This window comes from Carcharhinus amblyrhynchos, chromosome 5 (genome assembly GCF_965287045.1).
Source record: "Carcharhinus amblyrhynchos chromosome 5, sCarAmb.v2.hapA, whole genome shotgun sequence".
NCBI classification, from domain to species: Eukaryota; Metazoa; Chordata; class Chondrichthyes; order Carcharhiniformes; family Carcharhinidae; genus Carcharhinus; species Carcharhinus amblyrhynchos.
Window position 1 is genome coordinate 37,302,690 of NC_137328.1, and position 19,008 is coordinate 37,321,697.

Here is a 19,008-nt window from a genome sequence, read left to right on the forward strand (position 1 = left end):
CTTTAACATAGTACGTGAAAAACAAATTAATTCTGTACATAGTTATGAAATATGCATTTGTCACTTATATAGGCCTTAATTTAGACATTAGAAATTATAGTCAACAAGTTTAAACTGCAGATGAGTTTTTTTCAGAAAGCATTGTGATTCAATTGGCACATCAATAAACCATGTTGGTATTAGCTTTACACAGGACTCAGGTTATAAAATGTTTGCATAATTGTTTCCATACAAATTCCAATTACACATGTATATGAAGCAAGTTTGCATGGTCAACATCCAACATAATAACATTAATATATCCATACATGCACAAGAGAAAGCTCTCTACATACCATTATGTTCACTTGAAGTATTTTTGGCTAAATGCACCTGAAGCTCTTTTTGAAATCTTGGAGGAAATGTCATAGTAGGCCTTTTCTCAGATCTATAAAACCAAAACATGCACAATCATAATAAAATTGGAAATCTTAATTAATCTACTTTTATGTCATAAGCATTTTCCTAATGAAAATTATAAACAATAAAAGACCAATTTGGGTATGCTTAATGTTTTGTGGAGGGTGAAAATCCAGGCTTTAACTTAAAACACAAGATGAAAAATGTATGGATCCATAGAAATTAACACTTTGCAGCAGTTCCAGCTGGTTTACAGTCCAGCAAATAATAGATCTGATCATTGTAGATGAATAATCATAGATCAAGATTTTAAAATGAGTCTCTCAACCCAACATTTCAGATATGATGGCCAAAAAGTATATTTTAGTAATTGAGGTGCCATTAATTTTAGATGGGAACCTCTATCGTAATTGTGTTTTTACTCTGGCTCATTCTTTGAATCCCACTTCTTCCAAAGTTACACAAATACAAGCAAACAAAGCTGCTGCTGAGTGGGGTTTGGCCTCAAATTCCATAATTCCCCATAAAAGTTGATGTGGGTATGTTTAAAATTAGAAAATGTCCTCCCTTCCATTGATGCCTTTTTATGTAATGCAACCTTACTGCATAGAATATTTCAGTCCTTCCTTGGAGTTAGAAGTCACGTTCACAATGTAACTTATGCTGATGGCATCACATGCTTTATAATATTTGCACAGGAGTAATATTGTGGAATGCAGTCCATAATCATAATCAATACCCATCTTTACATTTTTACACGAGGCAATTGGGAATTCAGTTGAGACAGCAACACCAAGACAAACAATTTTCATAATCAAAAGAATTAAGGGATATGGGTAAAGGCATGTACAGTATATGGAGTTAGATCACTGACAATGTTCCCTCTAACTTTCTGCTGTAAACAGACTCCAACCTTCCTCGCTGGGGTGGCACAATGGTTAGCATTACTGCGTCACAGTGCCAGGAACTCAGGTTTGATTCCCGGCTTGGGTCACTGTCTATGTGGAGTTTGCCTGTTCTCCCTATGTCTACGTGGGTTTCCTCCAAATGCTCCAGTTTCCTCTCATACTTCAAAGATGTGCAGGTTAGGTGATATGGCCATGCTAAATTCTCCCTGTGTACCCAAGGTGGCGCTGGAGTATGACAACTCAGGGATTTTCAAAGTAACTTCATTGCATTGTGAATGTAAGCCTACTTATGACTAATAAATAAACTTTACTTCACTTTTTTCGACAGCTTGTTGTACTGCAAAATCCCTTTAAGATTAACTTGGGCAATGCAGGCGCATCTTTAAGGGTACATTGCTTGTTTGCTTTCTGCACAGCACATTCGCCAATCGCTGCTCAGCCATACACCTGTGCAACTTAGAAAGCATACTGGTCACAGATCATCCATAACCTCACAGAAAGATGAAACAGGATCCAGGAACTAGATGGCTTATTCCTGTCACTAACCATACACTAATGTATTGGACACCAACTGAAATAGCCACTTCTACTTTCAAAACATTGAACTACTCACTGAGCATTTCCCTTGGCAAAGGATATTGTTAAAAAAAACGAGTCACAGGCAAACCACAGTACCAAACAGAAGCCACAGGTAGATGTCAGTTGATTTATATTTCAACTGAGGACATCAAAATACCAGATCCAGTAACCATATCAGAATGTTATGGTCACCATGCATATTACAGTAGATGAGAGATCCAAAGAGATGAACTTTTTCAGAGAAAAAGTCCAAAACTATGAACGGTAGCTTCAGTGAAATTCGGTTTTAAGAATCTGAAAATAAAAGGTGATCATGAAGCTATTAAATTAGATTAAGAAGGAAATTGCAAAAATTAAACAAATACTTTTGTCTTCATGGTAGACGATACAAGAGACATTCTGGAATACTAAGAAGAATAAGGAACTTGGAGGAATTAAAGAAATGGTACTGGCCAAATTAAGATAAACAGACAAATCTCCTGCACCTGATGTCTGATTCCGAGGGTTAAAGGGAGCTGCAGAGACAGTGGATGCATTCCCTAGATTTTTGAAAAGCCTGCCAGGATTGGAAGAAAGCAAATGTAATCCCACTATCTAAACAGAGAGAGAAAACTAACTACAGCCGAGCAAGCTTGACATTGGTAGGGGAAATTCTAGAACTTACTAATTGGGGCAGGATAGGGGCACTCACAGAATTATATAGTTGAGCAAAATCAACACGGATTTAAGAAAAATTGTGTCTAATAAATCTGTTAAGACTTTTTGAGGATGTAATTTGGAAGTTGGAACCAGTGGATTTGGAGTTTTGGAAAGTATTTGGTGAGGTATCACACCTTATTGGAGGTGCATCAGAAGGCCAGTTGGCTGACCGCTCCTATTTCTTACAGCTATCATAATAACCCAACTAGTTTACTTATGCCGAGGGAAGAATACCTACTTTCCTCATGTGGACTAAGTCCCAGAACAAAGATGACTTTGCTGCCCTCTGAAATAGCTTAGTAAGCTACTCATTTCTATTAAACCACAACCATGAGGATTGGGGATTGGAAATGAATACCAGCCTTGTATGCACCTTCTCAAGAATAAACTAACAAAATCTTCCATTTCCATATTGCTGGACCAATGTTTGACCGCAGTTTGGAAAAATCAGCTGCATTGGAAAGCTACTCATTGGAAACCAATCGCAATCTGTACCTGTTCTGAAAACAGGCTGTTACAATTTGTCTCCACTGGTATTTCAATGGGTTTTTTAAAAAAAATCCTTCACAGGGTGTGAGCATCGCTGACTCAGCCAGCATTTGTTGCCTATCCCCAATTGTCCTCGAGAAGGTAGTGGTGAGCTGCTTTCTTGAACCACTGAAGTCCATGTGGTTCAATACTCACTGTTGTTAGGAAGGGAGTTCCAGGATTTCGATGCAGCAGTGGCCTGCATTTCGATCCAGTGGCCTGAAGGGGAATTTGCAGGTGATGGTGGTGTTCCCATGCATCTGCCACACGTCTTTTTACATGGCAGAGGTCGGTTGGAGGGTGCTGTTGAAAGAGCCTTGGTGAGTTGCTGTAGTGCATCTCACATATGGGGTGAAATTCTCCCAAAAAAATTTGAAGTGTCGAATTTGGGTGAAAATTGGAGTAATTCACACTGTTTTTTTCAGTGGGAGTTCAGAAAAGAATCTCACATACTGTGCATTGCAGTGGCCACCAGCATGAATATCATTAAATTTCAGGGGAAGGGACCTATTCCCCCTGGAGAGGCTGAAATCAGCACGCTGAGCGGACCATTGAACATGCACGAACTTGTCAGTGGTGAGATCAGCGAACGAGCAGCAGCCCTGCACTGACCTCCCGATTGCTCCCCACCTCCTCTTCCCCCAACCAGATGGTTGGTCCCCAAACCAATCCTAGGCCGCCCCAAACCCACTCTCCTCCCAGTTTACGCCATCCCAATCACTGGCCTTCTTCCTTCCGATGTGATCAGAACTCTCCACTCACCTGACAAATGGGCAGAGCCCCGAAAGCTTTTGGCGTTTACTACCTGCTGAACTTTAACCTGGTGTTGTGAGACTTCTTACTGTCTTCCTCCTTCCCCTATTGATCCTGACTGCAGTGGCAGCATGACCCTCCCACTGCCACTGATTGCCCCCGAAGCCCCACCCCCATCAGGCCCACCCCACTAGTCCTGCCCCATGCCTGATGGGCAATGTCGATACCTCCTGGGCATTGGCACTTTTCCCCTTGGGCATTGCTAGGGGCACAGGTTGGCTCTGCCAGGGTGTCAATGCCCAAGGGGCATTTTTGCCCAATCCTCTGGGGGCCCCAATTGCCCCTCTTCACTCCAGCGGATCGGGCTGCTAGTTCCCCATTAGTGGGGAACTAGTGTAATCCTTGCTAGAGTGAAATACTCTGGCACTGTGGGAGACGTTAGCAGGCTGGAGAATTCAGTCCCAGGCCTGCTAATCATATGCAAATGAAATTGAAATGACCGTTTAAATGGTCTGTGCGTCTCCCTGCCGATTTCTAGTGTGGGGCAGATGCCACTGGAAATCTGCTGTTGAGACACACAAGCGGGGCATAAACACTTGCACAAATCCCGTGAATCAGCCGTTGCAGAATTCTCCTGGCCTGCTGCGCTAAAACGTTAGTGTGGCAGGACAGGAGAATCATGGTCATGGTATAGATTGCTATCACTGTGTGCCTGCATTGCAGGGGGTAAATATTTAAAAGGTGGTGGATGGAGTGCCAATCACATGGGCTGCTCAGGTATTATCGGAGCTGCACTAATTAAGGGAAGTGAAAGTATTTTTTCAGACTCCTGACCTAGGCCTTTTAGGTGGCTTTGGGGTATCAAGAGGCAAGTTGTTTGATGTAAATTCCAACCCTCTGAACTGCTCCTGTAGCCACAGTATTTGTATGGCTAGTCAAGTTCAGTTTCTGGTCAATGGCAACCCCCAGGTGCTGATAGGGGGTGATTCAGCTATGGTAATGCCACTGAACAGCATGGGGAGATGGTTAGATTCTTTCTTGTTGGAGATGGTTGTGGCCTGGCACTTGTGTGGCACAACATATTACTTTTTGTTCTTGTAGTCATTTGGCCCTGTCACTCCTTACATTCTTTGGTATAGTCTCCTGTCAGAAAAGGACAATTATATGCCCTCACTTCAGGTGTCTTTACTGGACAAGATAATGGCAGCTACTGCAAAGTGATAGTTTTTACACAATATCACCCATTATCAATGGTTGCGACTAGGATTTACAGGTCAATTGGCTTCTCTTATATGTGGACAGTAAGAATTTATTTTAAATAGATTCAGATCCATCCATTCGTGAATGGACTTGTAATGGATTAGCTAAATTTTTCGCCAACCCATTTCTGGTAGTTCAGCCCTGACAATAAACGGGTATCCTTGATAAGCAACAGATGTACACATTTAATGCACATCAGGAAAAATCCAATAACGGACTGGGGAAGGGAGCCAGATTGAGGAAGGGTTGATGGTAAGCAGGATATATTGATGACAGGATAAATGCAATTTTGGATAGATTGAAGTTAATGGAGTGTTAGCACAGTAACACCTGCCAGTGAAAAGATATGTATTTCAGCAGCTAAGGGTTTAAGTAGAAACATGTGGGCAAAGTTAAGAAGGTTTAGTGCAGTAGTGTAGTGGTAACATTACTTGACTAGCATTCCAAAATTCATGAATTAATTATTTCCCAAATCTACCATGGTGAGAAAATGTAATAGGCTTTTAAGGTTTAAAACATCAGCTCAGGATTGAACTGAGTCTGCTAGTCCAATTGTCCAGTTCAATGTGAGTAATGAAAACATTCACGATGAATGTTGTCTTTAATAAGAACCAGAGATAATAGCTTCAGGTTTCCTGATAGTGAATTCAAGGAAGTTACAATTCAAAAAGATTTGATCCTAGACGAGCATTCCAACAACATAGAGACAGTCAAGGAATTAAAGCAGTTGATATCAGAAGTGGATTCCAAACACTCCAGGATTTTCCTTTAAGAATTAAAGATTAATCTACTGGACTTATACAACCAAGAGAAAAATCATAGCAGCATTAAAAAGTTGTTTTACTTATTCTTCAAACACCCATTTAATCTAAAAATGTTGGAAGGACAAGGACAGCAGGTGCATGGGAACACCACTACCTGCAAGTTTGTCACCAAGCTACACACACATTCCCATTCCTTCACTGGATCAAAATCTTGGAACGCTCTTCCTAACAACACTAAGGGTGTACCTACACCACTTGGGCTGCAGGGGTCAAGAAGGTTGCACACCATCAGCTTCTGAAGAGGAATAGGGGTAGGCAATAAATTGGCACATCAATGAAAAACCATTGTGAGAAAAAAAATTACAAGAAAACCTGCCTATATTTAAATCATCATTGCCTTAGCTAGAATAATTTTGCTCAGACTACTAGTGATATGAGGATGTCTCACAAAGGTGAAGACTTAACGGCTGGCTCAGTCAGGTTGAGCAGAAATACTGAAAGAGAAATTTGCATTCTTCATGCAAAGGAAACATGGGAGGTGAAGTTAAGTGGATTTGATGGATCAGTTACTGAAAACAAAAGCCATAATCTAATTGTCTTTTATCCAAAGTGAATTTTATATAACAGATTTCAGGAGACAGCCATACCTGTCTCAGGTGACAAGAGCAGCTTTTTGTTTTAAAACCTAGCTATAGAAAGAATCAGTCATTGGGGAAATGTGCCATGAAAATCAAAACTCCACTAAAATTTCAATTATGGCTGCAAGCAGTGGAAGAACTAGCCTAAGCTATAACTACAATTTCATAGACAAAGTGTCAGCCAACAGATTTTTCAAAGAGTGCAGAGGGGATTTACCAGGATGCTGCTTAGTTTGAAGGATAGGTCTTATGAGTAAAGGTTGAGGGAGCTGGGGCTTTTCTCTTTAGAGTGGAGGAAGATGAGAGGCGGCTTAATAGAAGTTTATAAGATGATGAGGGGGATAAGTAGAGTAGATGTGCAGAGACTATTTCCTCGGGTGGATGTTCATGGTGGGAGATATAGGAGGGATGTCCGAGGTAGATTCTTCACAGAGTGTGATTGGGATGTGGAAGACACTGCCTGCTGTGATAGTGGAGTCGGACACTTTAGGAACTTTCAAGCGGTTATTGTTTAGGCACATGGAGCACACCAGAATGGTAGGGAGTGGGATAGCTTGATCTTGGGTTTGGACATAGCTTGGCACAACATTGAGGGCCGAAGGGCCTGTGCTGTGCTGTACTGTTTTATGTTTCTATGCTGCCAATGATCAGACGTCCGAGTAAATATATAGTCTAACCAAAACAAGCTTGTTAATGACAAATGAGAAGATGATTATTTACTAACAACCAAAAAAGCACCACATAAAAGTGAGTTGAACGTTAGTACACAAAACTATTAACCATGCCATATTTTCAAAATGAATGCTGTTTACTTAGGTGATCCTGAGAAGGCCAGCTTTTTAAAAAAAAGGTTACCCTGCATTTGATCAAGTTAACATTTAATCACGTGACTATGTTGATCTGTTTAAAAATACTAACATGGAACAACAAAATCTGACAGCATTACTGCAAATTGATTTGAAGTAGTTGGGCAAAGTGAATGTACTTAGTTAATTCAGTAGTTTCAGTGATCAACACTGTTACTGTATGAATGAAAACACAGTAACAAATGCATTGTTACAGTTGGTTGCACCCCAATTATGTAATCTAATTAATTACCTAGCTATCAGTGAAAAAAATTTTAAACGGGTGGTGCACTTTGTGAACTTTGGCCAAATCGTGATTCATGCCTACTTTGCATCTTGTTAAACCTCTGTTGGGTAATTTATGCAGTTATAGCTGAACATTTGCTAAAAGAGGATTTTTAGAACAATTGAAATGGATTTAGTCAGATCATATTGGTTAAATGCAAAGTCACTCTGTTTATTGTCATACACTGACCTCACCATTACACTAAAGTGCTAACAAGCCTGTTGTGTCTACTAAATTCAATGGTACCTTCAAAAGATATTAACATGCATCAACAAAGCAAGCTGACCAAGCAGATGATTTCAACATATTTGTTTTGGTACCATGGATTTTGCACACCGCTTTTCAATGCCAATGATCCCAAATTCAATAGCAAGTCCATCAGTTTTGCTGCCTGTCTGACAAAAACAGAATGGAGTACAGCAGGAACTCAACTTTGATTAATGTATAAACATATATATTAAATTACAATAGCACCCAAACTAAGGAAATTGTGTGGTTATTCTCTTGTTCCTGCAGCCATTGAACTGCTTGGATACAGCAAACACCAGAAAATTGCATGCCCCTAATTGAGGCCATTAGATTTAAAAGGTGGAAAAACAATTGGATGTACTTTAACAAGAACATTCATCCTCACCGCATTTCCTACGTCCAGCGAAGCCCCCAACACAGGAGCAAGAAAAAAGTTTGGATTTCCCCTTGCATCTAAGATATTCCACTGGAAAAAAATAGCACTCAACCTGGAGTACAAACTGCATGGCACCAAAGCATGATATTTCATGGACCACATTCATAGGATCACAGGAACAAGTCATTTGGGCCTGTGCTGCCAAGCAGAGATCACAGCTGATCTGTAACCAACTTAATATACCTACCCTTTTATATTATTTGATATCTGAAAGGGTTACAAGTCACACAACATGAGTTTAAAAAAAATCACATAAGCTGCAAGCTGAACCTCAGTCACACAGGGAGAGCTATGTCAGGTTTTGATTAAAATAAGCCCAGATAAGGCTCAAGAACTTTCTAATCAAATGATGTGCATTTGCAGTGCATGTCTACCCATTAGAATAAAGAACAATGGAAAGGGAAGTTGAGATACCATTGCTCAGAGATATAGCTACCATTTCTTGATATTATATGCACAAGTTTTAATCGGACATTACACCTTGATGTATGCATGACGTAACTATAAACATAATTGGATAGAGATAACTCCTATTCTGTTATTGGTATATACTAATTACTTGTAATCAAAGCTGAGTCTTTAATTGCCTTTGTATTTCTGAATTTTTCACTCAGTGGACATTTAGGGTCCTGTAGCTGGTTATAGTAATGATGAAAGAGCAGCGCTCCAAAAGTTCCTGTGACCAAATAAACCTGTTAGACTTTGACCTGTTGTGAGACTTCTTACTGTGCCCATCCCAGTCCAATGCTGGCATCTCTACATCATAGTAAAGATCGTTTTGAAACCACACTGTTACTTTGTTTGGCTACTAGAGGGGAACAGTGGTTTTCTTGTTTTTAAAAACTATCAATCTCAATTTTTAAATTTACAATTAATTGAAGCATGAATTGCCAACTGCATGAAGAGTTCCAAATTTCCACCAATCTTTGTATGAAGTGTTTTGTAATTTCACTGCCAATGGATCTGGCTCTAATTTTCGGACTACGGCCCCTATTGCTAGACTGTCCAACCAGTGGAAATACTAAATGTTCTACTAAATATCTTGAGAAGTTCAACCCTACAAATTCCAGAGAGTACAACTCCACTTGCGTAATCTCTCTCTGTAATTTAACCCATGCAGTTCAGGTGTAATTCCGATAAATTCATGCCACACTCCCTCTAAAACCAAAATATCCTTCTTACCGTGTGCTGTCCAGAACTGCTCATAGTACTTCAGGTATGATCAAACCATGGCTTTGTCCAGCTGAAACATGGCTTCTTACCCCCAATTGTATTCTACTCCTCTAGGTATAAAGATTAGTATTACATTAGTCTTTATGATTGCTTTTCATACTTGGGGTATTTAATAATCTGTGCACCTAGGCCTCTATGTCTCCTTAAACCTCCACTATTTTAGCCTTTCATTGGTCAGAAAGTACTTGATTCTATTCTCTTTAATCCAAGTTGGATGAGATTACACGTGTCTTCATTGAAATCAACTTGTCAAAGTTTTGGCCATTCACTTAATCTATTTATAATCCTCTGTAATTTCACACTTCCACCTTCACTGCTTCCAATGACAATCACCTTCATGTCATTGACAAATATGTTGTTTCCTAGCCCAGCATCCAAGTCAATCTTGGAGGCTCCAACACATTTTACTGGGACACTACTATTCACAAAATGCCAATTAGAATGCCATTGTCCCTACAACACTTTCCTTTCTCAGCCAATTTCCAAACCAGGATCAATAATTTGCCTTCAATTCCATGAGCCTCAACAGTCCCTTATGAGGAACTTAATCAAATGCTTCAGGAAGTCCAGATAAATAGGTATGTTGCCATTGTCCCAGATGACCTGCTCTCCCTTCGAGAGAGTGAGCTGACTGGTGGTGATTTAACCTGAGGATCACCACACCAGGCAAGGGGCAAGATTGAGAAGATGAGCCTTCTGGAATAATCTCAGCTGGTGCAGGAATTGAACCCTTTATTTATCACTTTAAAAAATTCAATCAAATTCATCAGGCAAGACCTACAAGATATACATTGATGCTGGCTCCCTCTGATCAGTTAAAATGTTTTAAGATGCAGTCAACCTATCGTTAAGATTATTTCCTGGATCAAATGTTAGGCTAACTAATACATTTTTTCTTGGTTTTCTCTGTCATCTTTTTTTAAAAAGCATTCCTCTAGTCACTTAAAATTTCAAAACAATCATGACGGCAAAAATCACCCGTCATTTATATCTCACGAGGGATATGCTTTCAAAAACTCCCAAGGAGATGCTGAGTTTACTCCTTAAGAAATGGACTATGAAAACATAAAATGATAAAAGAAAATAAAAGACAATGCAAAAGAAAAAAGATTTGCATTTATCCCAATGACCAATCGACATCTCAAGAACTTCATAGCTAATTATATACTTTGGAATTGTAGTCACTGTTCTAATGTAGGAAATGATGTGGGTATGCCGGCGTTGGACTGGCGTAAACACAGTAAAAAGTCTGACAACACCAGGTTTTAGTCCAACCTATTTATTTGATAATATACTCACAAGCTTTCGAGGGACACCCTCTTCGTCAGGTGAATGGAGAGTTCTGGCCTCAGACAGAGCATATAAAGCACAGACAGTTTAGAGATTACTGATTAGAATGCGAATCTTTACACCTAACCTGCTGTTCAAGACCTGAAGTAATACACATCTCTTTAAACTGTGATCAGTGCTCCTTCCACTCACATTATCAGCCACTTCAGGTCTTGAACAGCAGGTTAGGTGTAAAGATTCGCATTCTAATCAGTAATCTCTAAACTGTCTGTGCTTTATATGCTCTGTCTGAGGCCAGAACTCTCCATTCACCTGACGAAGAGGGTGTCCCTCGAAAGCTTGTGAGTATATTATCAAATAAATAGGTTGGACTAAAACCTGGTGTTGTCAGACTTTTTACTAATGTAGGAAACACAGCAGCCAAGTTGTGCACTGCAAAGTCCCCGAAACAGCAGTACAATCATGATCAGATAATTTGTTATTGTGATGTTGATTGGGGAAACCAGCCAGAACAGTGTGGCCGTAAACCAGCAAGAGAAAATGAAGATTCAGAGAAACATACTGGGGCCATAAACCAGCAAGAGCAAACAAGAATTTGGAGGAGCAGGGCTATAAACTAGCAAGAGAAACAGAGAGAATTCAGAGGAGCACACTGACGCCATAAACCCATGAGTGAAAGCAAGATTTCAGAGGAGCAGATCAGGGCCATAAACTGGCAACAGTGGCCTGGAAGAGAATTTTAAATGGTTTGGGATCGTTTTAGTTCAACGGGCTCTACAGCCAACCAGTAATCAGACTATTCCAGATCTGGTAGTGCGCAATAAGTCAAGATTAATTAAAATCTTTATAGTATAAAGGAGCCTTTCAGTAACAGTAATCATGACTAAATTACACATTCAGTTTGGGGGAGAGAAGAGTGGGTCTAAGACAAGTGTTTTGAACTTAAAGATAATTATAAAATCATAGAATCCCTACAGTGCAGAAGGCAGCCATTAGCCCCATCAAGTCTGCACGGACCATAATCCCATCCAGGCCCTTTCCCTGTAACCCCACATGTTTATCCTTGCTAGTCCTCCTGACACTAAGTAGCAATTTAAAATGGCCAATCAACCTATCCTGCACATCTTTAGACTGTGGGAGAAAACTGGAAAACCTGGAGGAAACCATGCAGACATGGGGAGAACGTGCAAACTCCACACAGTCATCCAAGGCCGGAACTGAACCCAGGTCCCTGGCGCTGTGATGCAGCAGTGCTAACCACCGTGTCATCGTACCATCCTAATTACAATTATATGAAGACAGAGCTGGCTAAAATGAACTGGTAAATTAGGGTAAGGGTTTGTCAGTAGAGATGCTGTGGCAGATATTTAAGAAGATATTTCACAACACTCAACAAAGAAATGTTCCAGTGAGAAAGAAAGACTCTTGAGACACAAAAGCACTATTTGTGGCATATAAGGAAGTTAAAGCAAATTGATTGGAAAAAAAAGCATACAATTCTGCAAAGGTTACTGGTAGAAGAGAAGATTAGAGAGAATTTAAACACCAGCAAAGAAAGACAAAAAACTAATAGAGGGAGAAATCAGAATATGAGAGAAAACTAGCTATAAATATATAACAGATGACAAAAGTTCCTACAAGCAAAGGAAAAGAATACCTGAAGTGAGCTTGGGTTTTCATGACAGTATTATCATCCAACAAGTGCTAAATGCCATGCAAGCCAAATCCCGAAAAGGGAAGCATGATAAGCTATCATAACTCTTTCAATTGTATTTTACCATCAGAAAATACATATTCTGAAGTCAGCAACCACAATCTCAGTAATCCTTTCAGAGATCTTAAATATTAAAATTAAAAACTTATTAACAAAAGAAAAACATACAGGATTACATTTACACAGTTAAAATTAGTTTATAGAATATTTACCCAACTGATTCTTACTTGGTGAAACTCACAAAAAAACACCTGGCACTTGTGTGGCACAAATGTTACTTGCCAATTGTCAGCCCAAGCCTGGATACATATATTTTTTTAATTCATTTATAGGATGTGGGTGTTACTGGCAGCATTTATTGCCCATTTCAAACTGTCCTACTTTTCAGAGGGATTTGAGAGTCAACAATTGCTGTGGTTCTGGAGTCACATGTAGGCCAGACCAGGTAAGGATGGCAGATTTCCTTCCCTAAAGGATGTTAATGAACCAGATGGGTTTGTACAACAGATAACAATGGTTTCATAGTTATCATTAAATTTGTTTGAAATTCCAGATTTTTATTGAATTCAAATTTCACTATTGGCCATGGTAGAACTCGAAACTGGACCCCGAAATCTTGCTCTGGGTCTCTGAATTACTAGTCCAGTGACAATACCACTATACTATCACCTCTATGTCTTGCCGCATTTGAACATGAACTGCTTCAGTAACTGAAGAGCCATGAATGGTGCCAAACATTGTGCAGTCATCAACAAACATCCCCACTTCTAACTTTATGATAAAAGGTCATTGATGAAGCAGCAGATGAGCCACAGGGTAGTGTTTTATGCTTAACCATGGTCAGGCATAGAACGCTACCCTGTGGCTCATCTGCAGTGACGTCCTACAGCTGAAATGATTGACCCCCCCCAATCACACAACCATTTTCCTTTGCACCAAATACGAGCCCAGCCAGCCGAGATTTCCCCCAATTCTCGTTGACCAGTTTTGCTGGGGCTCCTGAATGTCATACTTGGTCAAGTGCTGCCTTGATGTCAAAGGCAGTCACTCTGACCTCACCTCTGGCATACAGCCTTTCTGATGTGGAGATGCCAGCGTTGGACTGGGGTAAACACAGTAAGAAGTCTCGCAACACCAGGTTAAAGTCCAACAGGTTGGCCATTCTGGCCTGTCAAAGGACAGAAACCAAACTGAGCATGCGTGAGCTGGTTATTGCTGAGTAAGTGCCACTTGATAGCACTGTCGAAGACCCCTTCTATCACTTTGCTGATGATCGACAGTAGACGAATAGGGAGGTAATTGGCCGGGTTAGATTTGCCCTGTTTCTTGTGTCCAGAACATACCAGTAGTGTTGGAGTGGCACAGCGCTCTGGAGCACAAGTATTCAGGACTGTTGCCACTCTCAGTGCTTCCTCCAAGTGGTGTTGAACACCATTTTAACATTTAAGCCTTTAACACCATTACACCTATGAGATTCATCTCCAAACTTTGCAGCCTGGGGTTCAGCTCCCTCCTCTGCAACTGGATCCTGGACATCCTAACCCAGAGACCACAGTCAATAAGGATATGCAACAATTCCTCCTCCACAATCATCCTCATTAGCAGTGCTCCCTAAGGCTGTATCCTTAGCCCCTTACTATACTCCTTATACACCTATGACTGTGTGGCCAAATCATCCTCCAACTCAATTTTCAAATTTGTTGATGACACCACTGTTGTAGGTTGGATCTCAAACAATGACGAGACAGAGTATAGGAAAGAGATATAGAGAGTCTGGCGAGCTGGTGCGACGACAATATTCTCTCCCTCAATGTCAACAAAATGAAGGAGATAGTCATTGACTTCAGAAAGCATGGTGGAGGGCATGCCCCTGTCTACATCAATGGGATGAAGTAGAAATGGTTGACAGCTTCAAGTTTTTGTGTGTGTCCAGATCACCAACAACCTGTCCTGGTCCCTCCATGCGGACACTGTAGATAAGAAAGCCCACCAATGCCTCTACTTTCTCAGGAGATTAAAGAAATTTGGCATGTCTGCTACAACTCTCACTAACTTCTACAGATGTACCACAGAAAGCATTCTTTTTGCTTGTATCATAGCTTGATATGGTTCTTACTCTGACCAAGGCTGCAAGAAACTACAAAGGGTTGTGAACAAAGCCCAGTCCATCACGCAAACCAACTTGCAATTCACTGACACTGTCTACACCTCCCACTGCCTCGGAAGCACAGCCAGCATAACCAAGGGCCCTACGCACCTCAGACATACTCTCTTCCACCTTTTTCCATCAGGAAAAAGACACAAAAGTTTGCATTCACGTACCAACCGACTCTGCTGCCATCAGGCTTTTGAATGAACCTACCTCGCAGTAAGTTGATCTTTCTCTCCACCTTAGCTATGACTGTAATATTACATTTTGCATTCTCTCCTTTCTTTCTCTATGTACAATATGCTTTGTCTGTATAGTGCACAAGAAACAATACTTTTCACTGTATACTAATACATGTGACAATAATAAATCAAATCAATTAACATAGAATACTGGCTCATCAGCTGAGCGGAAATGGTACTTGGCAATCAGCAGGTGGTTTCCATACCAACACTTGACCTAACACCAGAAGACTTTGTGGGTCAGAGTCGATATACAGGGCTTCAGGGGCAATTTTGTTCTGATTGCATACCACTGCTCTGCCGCCACCTCTACTGGGTATGTCCTGCCAGTGACACAGGACATAGACAGGAAAAGGGATGGTGATAGGCCATTACCTGTAAGGTATTATCTGTGAGCACGACAATGTCAGAATGTTGCTTGACTAGTCTGAGACAGCTCTCCCAATTGTTTCTCTCCCTTATGAATTCTCTCATTTGTTCTCACCCCTTTGCCAAGTTAACTTAAACACCTCCCAACAGCACAAGCTAATCATCTGGCATGAATATTGCCCCCAGATGGTTACAGTGTCAACGTCAACAGGTTTGCCATTGTCGTTTCTGGTGCCTAGGCAGATACTGAATGGTCCGTCTGGTTTCATTCTTGTGTGGTTTTTTTTAGCGGTTGAATGTAACAGTGGCTTGCTGAGCCATTTCAGAGTCATTGCTGTGGGTCTGGAGCCACATGCAGCTAAACCAGGCAAGGACAGTAGATTTTCTTCCCTAAAGGACGTTACTGAATTAGTTGGGTTTTTGCGACAACTGACAATGGTTTCGTGGTCATCATTTGGACTTTTAATTCTAGATGTTTTAATGACTTAAAACTCCAGCATCTGGAGTGCTGCGATTCGAACCCAGGCCCCCTGGGTCTCTGAATTACAAGCCCAGAGACAATACTACTGTATCACTACTACACCCAAGTGGCCATCTTTAAAGGTCGTAATCCCAGGAATACGTTCAGTGCCACTTGCCAAAGAGTACAGAAATAGGAAGATACAGCAAACAAATGTATAGCTGGCAAGATGGTGCAGGAGGGAGGACTTCATACCTCTGAATCATTGGCACCAGTTCTGGAGCAGGTGGATCTGTACAAGGTGGATAGCTTACATTTTAGCAGGGCTGGAATCAATATTAATGCCAGATGATGAGCTTGTGCTGTTAGGGGGGTGTTTACGTTAGTTTGGCAAAGGGTTGAGAATGAGTGAGGGAATTCAGAGGGTAGAGAAACTGTGCTGAAAATAGAAGCAAGAAAAATCTAATCAAAATCAGAAGGCAGTGGAAACAAAGGGCAGCATCAAATACAGAAAAGAGCAAAATTAAAGGCAGTCTATCTGAATACCCGCACCATTCATAACAAGGTTGATGAATTGATGGCACAAATAAATTTAATTGCCATTACAGAGACGTGACTGCAAGGTAACCAAAGCTGGGAACTGAATGTTCAGGAATAGTTAACCTTAAAGAATCATTAAAAATGGAACGGAGGTGGGTTGTGCTGTTAATAAAGGAGGAGGTCAGTTCGTTAATGAGAGAGGATCGCAGATCAGAAGATTAAGATATAGGGTCAGTTTGGGTGGAGCTGAAAGACAGCAAGGGGCAGCAAACATTGGTGGGAGATATTTACAGGCTACCAATTGGTGAGGTTAATGTAGGGCACAATACCAGTCAGGGAATTAGAGGTGCATGCAACAAGTGTAATACAGTAATAGTGGGGGGGGGGGGGGGGGGGGGGGGGGCTTCAATCTACAGTTAGATTAAATAAACCAAATTAACACCAATGCTGCGGAGGACAAATTCCTGGAATATATACAAGATGGTTTTCTAGAAGTTTGTTGAAGAACCAATGAAGGAATATGCTATTTTAGATCTTATCATATTATGCGTTGGCAAAGGGCTAATTAATAACCTTGTTGTAAAGGAGTCTTGAGATCAGTGATTATAATGATAGAATTTTACTTTACGTAATACAGTTCAATTGGAAATTAGGATCTTAAACCTAAACAAAGGGCATTATGAAGTTGAGGAGCAAACTGGCAATGATAGGTTGGGAAACTTCATTAACAGGTCTGACAATATACAGGAATGGACTAGCATTTAAAGAATACATTATTTACTACAAATATACATTCCTTTGAAGCACAAAAATCCACCAGGAAAGGTGATATCACTGTGGCTAACATGAGAAGTTAAAAGATCGTATTAGATCAAATGAAGAGACTTACAAAGTTGCCAAGGAATAGTAAGCCTGAGGATTGGGAGCTTCTTAAAATTGAAACTCATGAAAAACATAAAAACGGACTGCAAAGGTTTCTATAGGTAGGTAAAAAGAAAAAGGTTAGTAAAGACAAATGTGGGTCCATTATAAGAAGTTATAATAGGGAATAAGGAAATGACCGAGAAACTAAAATGCTTGGTGTCTGTCTTCCTGGAGGAAGATACAAAAAACATCCAAGAAAAATTAGAGAACCAAGGGGTTAGTGGGAATGAAGAACTGAAAGACATTAGTATTAGTAAGAAAGTGATATTGGATAAATTAATGGGGGTGAAAGTTGATAAATATCCTGGATCGGATAATCTATATTCCAGAGTGTTGAAATTTGTGGTTGCAGAGCTACTGGATTCCCTGATAGTTATCTTCCAAAATTAAATATATTCTGGAACGGTTCCTGTAGATTGGAAGGTAGCAAATGTAAACCCACTGTTTAAGGAGGGACAGAGAAAATGGGGAATTACAGACCTGTTAGCCAGACATTAATAGTACAGAAAATGCCATTATCTAGGATGTGACAACTGGTTACTTAGAAAATGATAGGGTTGGACTTATTGGAGTAAAATTTGACAAACAAGTTTTTTGAGGATATGCCTACCAGAACAGACATAGTATGTTTACATTTTCAGAAGACTTTCACTAAATTCAATAAGACAAAGTTAGTAAACAGAATTAGAGTGCACAGGATCGGGAATATACTGGTATGGATTGAAAACTGGTCAACAGGCAGAAAACAGAGTAAAAGTAAACAAGTCATTCTCAGGTTGGTGAGCTGTGACTAGTGAGGTACATGATATGGAGATGCCGGTGTTGGGCTGGGGTAAACGTAGTAAGAAGTCTCACAACACCAGGTTAAAGTCCAACAGGTTTATTTGGTAGCAAATGCCATTAGCTTTCGGAGTACTACTCCTTCGTCAGGTGGGTGGGAGATCTCACTCACCTGATAAAGGAGCACTGCTCCGAAACCTAATGGCGTTTGCTACCAGATAAACCTGTTGGACTTTAACCTGGTGTTGTGAGACTTCTTATTAGTGGGGTACCGAGGGATCAGTGCTTAGGTCCCACAATATATATCTGTGATGGGATGTGGGGACCAAGTATAATATTTTTGAGTTTGCTGATGACAAACCAGTGGGAATGTACATAAAGAGGATGCAAAGAGGCTTCAAGGGGATTTAGACAGGCTGAGTGAGCAAGAACATGGCAGGTGGAATGTGTGAAGAAAATTAAGTTATCCACATCAGTAAAAAAAAGTAGAGTTGTTTTAAAAATGTTAAAAGATTGAGTCATGTTCCTGCCCAAAGGGTCCTGGGTGTCTTTGCTCATTACCAATTAAGAGTTAACATGCAGGTGCAGTAAGCAATTTGGAAGGCAAATGGTGACCTGGCCTTGACTTAAAACTTACCCCAGTGGTCCAAAAATCTGACCACTCCATCTTCTATTTCTGCTTGTTAGTGGGTGGCGCTGAGGTTAAACAAATTACTACCAAAGAGATCCCACATGTTAAACTTCTTCCCTAGCTCCTGAAAGTCTAGCAGTTGGACCTCAATACCTACCCTCTTGTATGCTGTTGGTCCCAATGTGTGCCACAACTTCTGGCTCACGTCTTGCAGAATATTCTGCATCATCTCTGTGCAGGATTCACAATGATGGTTACTGAATTGTCCATCTGTCTCGCGAAATATGGAATATTTTATAACAACTGCATTCCTACTCTTCACCCTCCTTCAC

The 19,008-nt window shown here is 40.5% G+C and overlaps 1 protein-coding gene across 3 annotated transcripts in view; it reads right to left on the reverse strand.

Moving 5' to 3' along the window:
* Window positions 1-19,008, reverse strand: part of LOC145342976 (tudor domain-containing protein 7-like) — a 152,429-nt gene that overhangs the window by 78,112 nt on the left and 55,309 nt on the right. For all 3 annotated transcript variants that reach the window (XM_080188662.1, XM_080188663.1, XM_080188661.1), the window contains exon 5: window positions 336-427. In XM_080188662.1, coding sequence (XP_080044788.1) covers window positions 336-427 — 92 coding nt within the window. The remainder of the gene's footprint in view (window positions 1-335; window positions 428-19,008) is intronic.